The following is an 11,630-nucleotide window of genomic DNA, read 5'->3' on the forward strand; positions in this document are numbered from 1 at the left end:
ATAGAACAGTTCCTGAGGGGGAGAAAATGAGAGATTGGGTTTCAGCCCGATGATGCCACTTAGCCATTAACTATCTCCAGCAAAACCAAGTAAACCCACCCCCTCACCCCCAACCCCCCTCTGCCCGGCCTCCTTCCCTCTACCATTCATATCCAACCACCCCTCCTCCTTCTCCCCGTCCCATCTCCCTCCCTCTCTCCCTCACTGTTTCCCACCCTCCATCTCTATCTCTCTCTCACACACACACATATACACACACACACATGCTCTGGGAGTGAGTGGATGATCGCACGAGCAGGAAGCGCTGACCGTACACAGATAGAGAGAGAAAAAGAGAGACAGGGAGTCTGAGAGAGACAATCCAACATTCACATTTTCAGCTCATACTAATAGAAGACAAACTACATAGCTCTTTCCACACTGTTATGTGGAAGTACTTCTGAAAAGCAAAGCTCCTCTCCGTTACTTTGCCCCGGGGACATTTTTGTTTCTTATTCAAATAAATTGGGATATTCCGTGTGACATGTTGCCCTCGTTTCCACAAGAATCGTGTCTTTCTTCTGAGTGCTCTTTGAACGTGCAGTGCTCTAGCTGTTCCCTGATAAAGGCTGTTGCTGTTCTTCAGAGGGAATGACTGAGCGCTGAGGAACCAGGATTGCTTGCACGTGTGGGACAGTTGTGAAGAAGCATTGGGAGGAAGAAGAGAGAAAACTGCTCAAGAAAACATAAAGGAAAGAAAGAAAACAAGAAACAAACAAACATAAAATACTGTTTTGGCGCAAAATGGATCTCCCTCCTTTTAGGGGTAAGCACTTGTTTATTTAAAGTTCTTTCAGTCTTAGTCTTAATCGGTTTTAGTCTATTTTTTCTCTCTGTTTTTTATAGCTCAGATAGTTTTCTCTTGAGATTCTCTAGATCTAGTTCTAGATGTTCTTTGAATGAAATATAATCTAGTTGACATATAATGGGAGTAGAATATCATCCGAGTGAGAGATGATCTCTGTGTGTCGTGTAGTGCTCTAAACTCAAGTCCTACTCTGACCCAGCCAATGCACAGGGCTTCGGGCATAAAGGCATGGAATTGATTGTCCTCAAGGTCGGAGATGTCAATACTACCCAGTTTGTGCTGGCAGAGGCTGATGGAGAGGTTGGAAGTTGAGTGCGAAAGGACATGGGACAGCGCTGCACACAGCAGTCTACTGCAAAGTTTCTGTGCGTTTGGAACTAGTTTCGTGATTAAGTTCTCAAAGTAGAGGCCATCAAAAAAAAGTGAATTTTGTGAATGGCATAAGTTTACAATCACAATGGTTCAAATGTATTAAATTGTCCCACATTTCATCACTCTGTAAGTTAATTTAGTTTATATTGTTATAATAGTTTAGTTTGTTATTATTAATCTGTTAATCTGTCATGTGTTTTACATTTACACTGCAGTTCGTTAGTCATTTTTGTTATATCGCATTATGTTATAAATTTCTTCTTTCTCTAACTGACCCTCCCCTTCCTCTTCTCATTCTCTCTCTGTTTCTCTCTCACCCAAACTTGCTGGTCTGCAGTGTCTATTTCAGTCCTTCCTGGGGGTCGGATTCGGCACATCCGGAATCTCATACAGTTTATTGTCATTCAATCCCACTGTGTTCCCAGAGGGGCCAGTGGGGCAGATCCCAGGGTCCTGGTGCCTGACAATTCAAGTCCAGCTGCAGTTAAGTCTGGGCTCTAGGAGCGTATATATGCCCTCTGTGAAGCCCTCAGCCCTTACCCCTTGTGACTACCAGCTAATCAACCCTCAGTCAGCAATTGCCAATCTGCCACTCTATCTGAGTCAGAGAGAGAAAGGCAGAAATGGAAAATGGATATCTCTAATGACAGTTAGCCTGCAGGAAGTCAGACTGGCCTGATGGCTGGCCGTAGAACTGCTGGATGCTTATCATCAGCAGCAGGGGTCAATGAAAGGAGACTGGAGGCTTTAAAATAGCACCACAGCATGATGTCACTGGCCAACATCCCATCAGCCCCTAAACAACCGATTGGCATCAGCACCTCATTCACCTGATGGTCACACCCACTGATAAATAAACAGGCTGAAAAAACATAAAGCTCATCCAATATTGTTGGACGACCCTTTACGGGACAAATGTTTTGCCTTTTCTCATTTGCCTGTTCTCTCCTCCCTGTTTAAAGAGGTTTAAAGTTTCTCTCAGTCAGTGGTGTGTGGTGACTGTTATGAATAATATGCTCTTCTCATCCTCTTCCTGCCCTGTATTGGATTACTCTGGCCAAGGATGTGTGCAAGGTAACGGGCGCAAGGAGCCCCGGGGCAGAGCCGCGAGGTACAGCTCACTCAGCACTGATACTCCCAAAGCGCAGGGGCCTGTCTTCAGGTTACCCCTCATGGCAGGCAGGGCTGAGTAAACATGGCCCTCTATCCCCTCTTTTTCTCTCTCTATCGCTCCAAATGCAGCTGTCTCTCTCTTGCTCTGAGTCCTGTGTATGGTCCTGGGACTTAAAGTGTGTCTTAACCTGGGACAGGTGTTTTCTTGGAATATGTTTCCTTCATGTGCATCCTCCTTTTACTTTTTTATTTGCTTGCATTCATCTATTTATTTTAGATGCATGTCTATTCCCTCTACTATAGTGGTTTACATGTGATACAAAGTTGGATCAGCTAGGGCTCTTGTGACCTGAAAGCAGAAAAAAAGAAATACAGACAGCCATTAGTGGTGAATGGTTATTGGATTTGCTTTACTTCATCCTATGTAAGATATGCTATCAAGTTTGGAGAGTCAGATACAGCGTATCCTTTTAAATGATAAAACCATCCAGTGAAAAAATAGAGGATGGAGACTTCAGATGTGGGACGGGGGAAAATATGCTTTGGATGAATGCTGGATTGCAGAAACAGATCCCGAACTCTACCTTTAGGATAGCTATTCTAAATGGCTCTATTTCATAGTGAATGCTGAAGTAGTGTAGTTTAACCTTCCTCTTTCCTTCAATCCCTATCATCATCCCATTAAAAGAAATTGTACTCTAAATCAGGTTCAGCTAGGTGCTTCCTCATTTAATGCTTTTAAGAGGTGATGGTAAGAGCTTACGAATGAGAAGACTTCATCTGAACAATACAATCAATATCTTAGTGTACACTGTCACAATGCAAGCAGATTTGAATCAACACGTCCAAAGTCTAAATGTTCCCTAAACAACAGCCAGTAGCACTTTGGAAGGCACTTAAGTAGCAGTTATTTGTTTTAGAGAAAACAATTGTGCAAGCTCCACTGTAGAGACATGATAAACCAGTCCACAGCTCCGGTATAGCCTCGCCCTGGTGTGCGGTCTAGGGCACGTGGGGCTAAAGAGTGCTCTGGGACTTCATAGAGTGCACTTTGTTGGGGGGTTTGAGTGGCAGGGTGATCTGCTTGGCTTCCTGATGTCAGCACCTTGCTTTCTATGCCACTGGAGTGTGACTTATCGATCCTTTGGCACCCTTGCTGCTGGTTTTGGGTGGAGTGGAAGATTATGTTGAGGGCTGTTATATAGTAGCTTCTGCTAAGGTCTTTTGCTTCACAGCCTTTCATATTCATTGAAAAAATGAGCATTGAGGTGGTTGGGGAACGCTGGTGGGAGGCAGTTTTTTGTTAATGGATAGTGGCTTTTCAAATGGACTGGTTCACAGGAAGTAGCTTGCAGAATAAAAGAGTATTTCATTAATGATAACTTGGGAGGAACTTTTGTGGAAGGAGTTATTGTTGAGTGGGGAGTTCAAAAGAAAGAGATAGTTTAGAAATTTTCTTTGTACTATTTCTCAGGGCCCAGGAAATGCAGTGTTTTGGGGTGTAATTTGGGTCTGTTTTTACACAAGAGCACTGCAAGTCAGTGGAAAGTTCCAAATAAACTCCAGTGTAGCCGCGAGTGATAAATGCTCCCAAGTGCTGACACACTTGAGGAAAACCACATGGAGAGGACATGTGCAAATGCTCAAACAAATATGCAACCAAAAGTGCCTGACATGACACAGATGAGCTAACCCAAAACTTCCTCTCTGGCTTGCCTGCAGATGCGAGACTAAAAGTCCAATGTTGTTTTCGAAGTCAGGCCCCAAATAATGAGCTCATGGAAATGAACAGCAGACCCCTTTCAACAATTAGATGGACTGATAGGACCTGACTACAGCTCTCTGCTGGGTTTGATGCAATTACTCTCCAGGACTTCTCTTTCCTCCTCTGTGTAATTTGCAAATGCATTTTGTGCTTCCGACCTGGGCCTCCTTATCTTGAGTTTCTGGTTGGGCAGAGGGGGTGGGGGAGGATGCTATCTTACCTTTTTTTGCGAGAGCATTTAGGGCTCTTGCCAGGAATTCAGCTGACTGTGCCCCGGATGCTTGGGGGACTGGGAGCAGACACTGCTTCTTCTAATCACTGCTGTTGTGTATGGATTTCCGTTGCTTGTTATGTCAGACACAGCTCTCTTTTCTTGTCCAATCTCTTCATAGGCTGCATTTATCCTTATCACATATTGACTTTTGAAACTGTCTGAGAGTCTGACAAACATCAAAAGGGGACTTCTCCACATCTCGATGGAAGAAAGCTAAACCCGTTGCTATCTAATCCAGTGCAATCCAAGGTCTTGTTCGGCTATGACATCCAATAATGCAAGCAGCATGTTTCTCAATTCCAGGATGCTGATTTTTTCCATGCACATTCCAAAAGCCATGTTGTTCCTGTTTATGGAGGATAAGGCTTAACAAAAGAAGGGCTGTAGGGAGGGGCTACAGCAAATTCCTCCAAGCTGCTGAGGAAGAGATACCTCAGGACACTGACACTAAGTCTTTTGGGTTCCCCTGTTTCTCACAATTCATTGCTGTCAAATTCTTTGCTCTGGTTCCGTTCCCTTGTGTCAACAGCTGTGTTGTCCAGATGCTAAATTACAGTGTGATGTCAATAGCGTTATCTCTCCATCCTCTGTGTCTAATAATAACCGTAGCTTTAGCCATGGACCATCTCAAAGGAGTAAAAGAAGGACTCATGAGAACATTTGTTTTTTTTGCACCTACACATTTTATTTATGCTTAAAGGATTGCATTTTCATTCTGAATCTAACAATGATGACTTTGTTTTATTCTTTTCTTACTACAGGTTTATCCGATGTACCGTGATATTGGTCAGCCTTGCAGCTCAGCCCCTATCCTGGTGGCCCTAAAAGAATGGATCCAGTACCACCTTTTCGGATGGACCCTGAAAGCCTGGATCTTCAGCAGGTCCCTGTATTGTCCATTGACCAGATCCGTGCTATAAGGGCAAATAATGACTATGTGGATCGCCCTGTGGCACTGGAGCCTGCCTCTCAGGTTGCCTTTTATCCACATGATGAACGGCATCCTCAGATGTCCCACAGTCAAAGTCAGCATCAACATTCCCACTTGGCCCACTTAAGTCGCTCTAGTACCGTGAGCTCCATGTCCCGTGGCAGTGCTGCATCGGACCAGAGACTTCTTGCAGGATTAACGCCTTCTCATTCTGGTCTAGCTGTGGTGAGGTCCCAGCCAAAGGGTGACTTGAAACCCGAGTCGTTGGGCAAAGGACTGACAGATGATGAGGACTTGGGTCTGCATCTCTTCATCTGTGAACGTTGTGGTCGCTGCAAGTGCCAGGAGTGCTGTGCCCCTCGTAATTTGCCCTCCTGTTGGACCTGTGGCCAGCGCTGCTTGTGCTCTGCAGAAAACATCTTGGAGTATGGCACCTGTCTGTGCTGTGTGAAGGGTCTGTTTTACCACTGCTCGGCAGATAAGGAGGACAACTGTGCCGACCGACCGTGTTCCTGCGCCCCAGCTCATGCCTGCTCCCGCTGGAGTGCTATGGCCTTCCTGGCACTCTGCCTGCCTTGCCTGTGCTGCTACCCTCCTGCCAAGCTGTGCCTCAGTCTGTGCCAGCGTGGCTATGATCGTGCCACCCGTCCCGGCTGCCGTTGCAGCAACACCAACGCTGTGTGCCGCAAGATCTCTGCCACCAACCCTGTGCCCTTTCGTAAAACCCTGGAGAAGCCTGTATGACAGCATGAATGAGCCTCTTGCAATCCTCCCTTGAGGAGACACCTCTGATGCTGAAGTAGCCGGGGAATTCTGCTAAATGAACTGACCTGCTCTAAACCAATCAGGCATCCCTGCATCATGTCCATCATCATTTATCCAACTTCACTCTTTTTTTAGTAAATCCATGTCTATTTATTTATTTATTAGAGCTCCAGGATAGAGTTGGGTAATGTGAACCGTATGTAACATACAAGGAGTATGCTATCAGAATTAATGCAGAGGCTGTACTGGGTAAAAGGATCGCTTAGCCAGGGGAAGCTGTCAACAGGAAGTCAGCGCTGAGTGTGTCTTCTTCGGCCTTACTGAAAGAAAAAAACTGTAAGCAAGCTGGCTCACTCTAGACTCTACACAAATACAGGGCACTGGTTAGGGAGAAGAGCCCAACCAAAAAAAAAAAAAAAAAAATCTAACTGCGTAAGTCAATTCTGTTTGACACCAAAAATGGGACCATACAAACATCAGAATAAGCTCACCTTGGAGAGATGTGTTTCAAGAGAGGTGGCAAAGAGAGACATTGTGTGCATGAGTGTGTGGTGAGGAAGAAGAAGGAAAAAAATTTGTTTGTATGTGCATGTGTGTATGTGTGTGCAGTCTCAGGCCGGCATCTGCTGTCAGCAGAAGCCTCTCTTTTTATTTTTAGAGGAGCTACTCTGAAAGATAAAGTGTCTGGTCAGGTTTCCAGCCCAGGGCAGCCTGACGCCAACCTCTCCCAAGCACTCTTACATCCTCAACTCTCTTTTCCACTGCTGCCCATTGTGCTTTCCAACTGCTCAACAACAGCGATAGGATCCTTGACTGTTTTTGCATCCAACCAAGTTGTGAGACCAAACATCAAAAGGGACTGTCTGTCCAACTTTGACAGTGCTCTCAGGATGAGATAGAAGCCATTACTTTGAGAGCTCTTGGACAAATTGACCAGACAATCTGTAGGACCATGCTTTAGGTTAACATCAGATCCGAGCAGTAACAGCAAAATAAAGCCATTGTGGTTCCCCAGTTATGCCATACATGGGACATTAGCATCTTCTCTGGTTGGCCCTGAATGATTCACAGGAAATAAGGTTAATGGAGACTATTGTGTCATCTGACAGGAAGAAGGGATTGTATTGAGACAAGGGCTTAGTCACCTGGCCAGAACAAGGTAGAATACAACACTTGGGAACAAGGTGAAACAGATGCACTGACATCTAAAACTGGGAAGCAAGTTGAATGAAATCTGTTTCAAGTGTGTGTGTTCTTGCCCAATAATATGCACATCTTTGTGAGTTCCTTTGCTATATTTTTGTATGTACATAGAATTCTTATTGTATTTGTATTTTTATTCCATTTGTTTTAATCTGGTTATTATTACCATTTTTTCTATTACTGTTGGACATTAACCTTGTCAGATACCTGACTAATTCTTAAGACTAACCATAAGGCTGATTTTGTATTGTGGAGGAGAGGTCCCTTGTGCATGGCACCATGTTCCACTGCAGTACCATAAATTACCCTACAAAATCATCCTAATAATTCGGCTCTTTTTGGTTGCATGTATCTCAATTATAATAAATTGCTACAGAAATAATTAGTTCAAAACTGATTTAAATGTGGTGTTCAGACAATAAACATTGTGAAATATACCTTTCCACAATTAAATGACATTACCAAGCTATGCCATACTGGTTTAGGTTTCATACAAGCTTGAAGAGCCAATCATATATATATTTTTTTCTACCAATACAATATTTATTGGCATGAGAGCAGAAAATGTGCATTACTATCAGGCAAGCTTTCATGGATGAAATAGTAAAAAGATACCTCTCCTCCACAGTCGCATCCCAAAAGAATGGCTTCTCTAAGAAGGGTCCATGATGTGGGGTTTCAGTGTGTAGGTACATACAATTTACAAGAATGCCTAACTGGTGCTGTCCACAGTCACTGAGTTAACCACTAAAAGTTCACCATGTTGTATTAGTAAGTATTGCTTTGGTACAATTGGCATCTTGTAAGTTGTAAAAGAGTTAAAGAAGAATATATAAACATATATATATATAAATCTATACAAATGAATATATTATATTATATATATAAATATATACATTTTACACTTTTTGCTGATATTATCATAAAGCCACAGATATTTATTTAAATGGTTGCAAGGAAAGCTATGTATTTATTTCGGGTGAATGATAAAAGAAATTAAATGAAAAGACCCATGATGATTTTAGTTTTTTCAGAGTGGACTGGTGGGTGTGGCCATAAGGCCATGGATAATAAATAAAACATTTTGAAATATTCAGTGTACAAGGCTTGTTTTTACATCTCTATAAATGTTTTGACTATACCCAATGTATAAATTTGAAAATGTGAAAATGTTTTGAGATGGTTAGGGAAGGTAAAATTCATCTTTAGCTTTAATGAGCTATGCCTCTTTATAAGACCTCTTTTAAAGTGCCAGTGATACCCACAGCTGCATTGCTGAGTATAGTTGCCTCTGTAGTTTTGTAGTATTTACCACTAGTGCAAACACACTGCCATTCTGCAGATGCCTGAAGGAGTTATTAAGTGCATGAGTGATCTGTTTAGAAAGAACAAAAATTCTGTGAAGTAGGAAATATATGTGCGTGGACACTTATGGATGTTAGTTTCAGTGCAGAGGGGTTCCGGTCTTTGTCTGTCTCTTTACTTCACTCTCCGCACTTCTGCCTGTTTGCCTCATAAATAAGTAATCAAGGCCATCTCGTACTAATGGCCTTGGAAAAGAGGGACTAGAGATGTGTGTGTGTGTGTGTGTGTGTGAGTGACTCTATGAGACAGAGCGTGAGTTGCTTCAGAAGTGTGAGAGTGTGTATAGGTTAGCGTATGAATCACTATTTGTGTGTAATGCCTGTCACACTACCATGCCTCATTTTCCCAGAGCTTCAGAAGCATTAAGTCTGTACCCCAATATCTCAATATCTCACCCTCTCTCTAGGATTTGTCTATATAAGATGATGCTCCATAAATAATACAGGTACAGTATTTCCTTTATGTGTATGTACATTAAGATATAGAGTACACAGACGCACCTTTTTATGGGGCAGCATTTATTTAACTCACTTAAAGGGATAGTTCATCAAAAAATGTAAAATTCTGTCATCATACATTTGCCCTTTTTCATTCCAAACCGCATTAATTGCAGAAATATAAAAAAATACAGCATAAATCCCTTTTAAAAGACGTTTAAATATAATAGAACAAATACAATAGCTTTATGTGAGGAACAGACTGAAATATATGCGCATATTCAAAATGGGCTCATAAAAACACGCATGATTTACTCTAGAGTTCATGTAGTTTGTTTTACATTATGCTTTTTAATTAGTGTTTGTAATTTAGTGTTGGTTGTTCCATTTAAAGATGTGTTCAAAAAAGTGGTTATGAAATAGTTCATCAAAATGCAACATGGGATACTGTGCACCAGTAGCCTACTATTAAATATCAGAAAAGACTTCTTCACTCAAGATGAAACTGACTCTGGAGGGATGCTTTTTGCTTTCTTAACCTTTAACCCAGCTAATAAAGAGCAAGAAGGGATGGGGTTGGTTGATCTTTTACCATTCTGACCTCATGGCCTCTGTAACCAGTGAGTCCCCCTATGTGGCCCTTGTCCGGCGGGGACAGGCACTGTTAAGGACACTCCAGGGGTCAGGGATGGAGCTATAGAAGCTGTCAGTCAGAGCTCCATGCATATGTCAATCACAGTGCAGCGGTGTGTGAAAACGAACCTTTTTTAAGCCACCCTAATCCAAATGTAAAAACACTACACTTAAAAGCAGCAGCATTAAGGCTTACAAATCACTTACATAATTGAGCAATATCAAAGCAGCCTTAGTCTAAAGTGAGATGTTTCCCAGTTTAATAGTTCAGAAATTATAATTTTTTGCAGAGCATTGCATTAGTTCACCACATATTAACTAATCCTTTGCCTTAAGTGCAAACAAAATATTTGATCAACTAGATTTCTTATTTGAACACTCATGCTCTCAGATTGAAAAGCCATTTCTGATTACATGGTTACACTTCCAGCACGGTGGCTCCCAAAAGGTGAGACTGGTGGCAGTGCGGCCCTGAGCCACCCTGGGGGATGCTGGAGCCTCAGAGGCTGGGGGAGAGTGGGAGCCGTTGACAGGTGGAGGTGTGATGGAGAAGTAGGCGCCAGAAAGAGCTGAAAGGGGCTGAAGAGGGCCACAGTGCCGGGGCAGAGCGGAGCCAGCCTACAAAGCCTAATAACAGGGATTTTGGGCATCAGTGCTCATATACATATTCCTTGTTTCCTTAAAACAAAAGTTTAGAAACTTTTAAAAGGAATTTATGCTGTATTTTGTTATATTTCTGCAAGAAATGTGTTTTTTTTGGCATGGAAGTATTAATATTATACCAGCAGCATTAAATTTTAAGACCAATGTTTTTTTTTCCTTATTTTTGAAAATTACCTTTCATGCAGTATGTAACAAAGCTGTGAATAAAAACACCCCTCAAAGTTTTAAATCTGTAAGTGCACCAAGTTATCATCTCTCAAAAGAAAAAGTCGACTCTGAATCATTGAAGCGAGTTGTTTTTTTTTAATGAATCCCAAGCCCTTTCATGCTGACTTCAACGTCAAATATTAACACATTGCTTGCCCAATTGTTGTGTGTGAAGACCTGGGAAAACGTAATTTTCGCGTTGGTCTGAATGAAAATTCGAATTAATTCTTTGCCACTAGGTTTATTTGAAGTAGTAAAAATAGCCGTTTGAAAAAATAGGCGTAATAAAATGACAATAAAATCAACCAATCCCCATAGATTAGAGTCACACAAAGAAGGGAAATATAAATCATTGCGTGAAATGTGTGGGAGTCGTTGAGCAAATAAGGTAAAAATAAATGCCCATTAAAACAACAAAAATGTTTTTTGACCTTGCACATGGCAACCTGTTGTTATGGGCTACCAAAACCAAACCATGAATTTCAAGAATTTAAAAAAACTCCCTAGACACACAAAAAAATATTTGTCACACAATTTCTGAAATCTGGCAAATTATGGGGAGTATGCAAATATTTGCTTTTGAGATGTGTTTGTGAAATTTTGAAAGCATAATTTTGCAGGAAATGTGAAGCATTTTGCATCTTGGGTGTGCAATTTTTGGATTTGTTTGTAAAGTTTTGAAAAAAAAGGTAACACTTTATTTCTATATTCCACTTTAGATGTAGACTACCTGCTTAATATCTTCTAACAATTTCTTTTTGATGGGTCCACAACCATACAACATACTGAGCATAAGTAACTTTGAAAGGATATGTCAACTTATTCTATTAACCCTAAACTCATGCAGTGACATGTACTTACAAAGTTACTTATAGTTAGTAAAATGTCTAAAGTGTACTTTAGTTTTAAAGTTTAAATGTGGAAAATTTCAGTTAAAAAAGTAAAAAAAAAACACACAACATCCTAAACTCTTAGAATTGTGTTAAAAATGGTATCAGTTAATTTCAGTTTGTTATAGGTATATGGTCCAAGTAACTTTATCCCAATTCTAGCCT

At 41.5% G+C, this 11,630-nt stretch overlaps 1 protein-coding gene across 3 annotated transcripts; it reads left to right on the forward strand.

Moving 5' to 3' along the window:
* The first annotated feature begins 248 nt into the window (after window positions 1–248).
* Window positions 249–8,362, forward strand: LOC122326600 (protein sprouty homolog 3). 3 transcript variants are annotated; one of them, XM_043221617.1, is made up of 3 exons: window positions 249–805; window positions 1,016–1,212; window positions 5,133–8,362. In XM_043221617.1, the coding sequence occupies exon 3, from the start codon at window positions 5,201–5,203 to the stop codon at window positions 6,044–6,046; it is 846 nt and encodes a 281-aa protein (XP_043077552.1). In that variant the 5' UTR covers window positions 249–805; window positions 1,016–1,212; window positions 5,133–5,200; the 3' UTR covers window positions 6,047–8,362. The 3 variants fall into 3 exon arrangements, with proteins under 3 accessions (XP_043077552.1, XP_043077553.1, XP_043077551.1); XM_043221618.1 differs by having other exon boundaries at window positions 1,047–1,212; XM_043221616.1 differs by lacking the exon at window positions 1,016–1,212 and having other exon boundaries at window positions 250–805.
* The last annotated feature ends 3,268 nt before the right edge of the window (window positions 8,363–11,630 follow it).

The sequence above is a fragment of the Puntigrus tetrazona genome, chromosome 21, assembly GCF_018831695.1.
Source record: "Puntigrus tetrazona isolate hp1 chromosome 21, ASM1883169v1, whole genome shotgun sequence".
In the NCBI taxonomy this organism is placed as follows: Eukaryota; Metazoa; Chordata; class Actinopteri; order Cypriniformes; family Cyprinidae; genus Puntigrus; species Puntigrus tetrazona.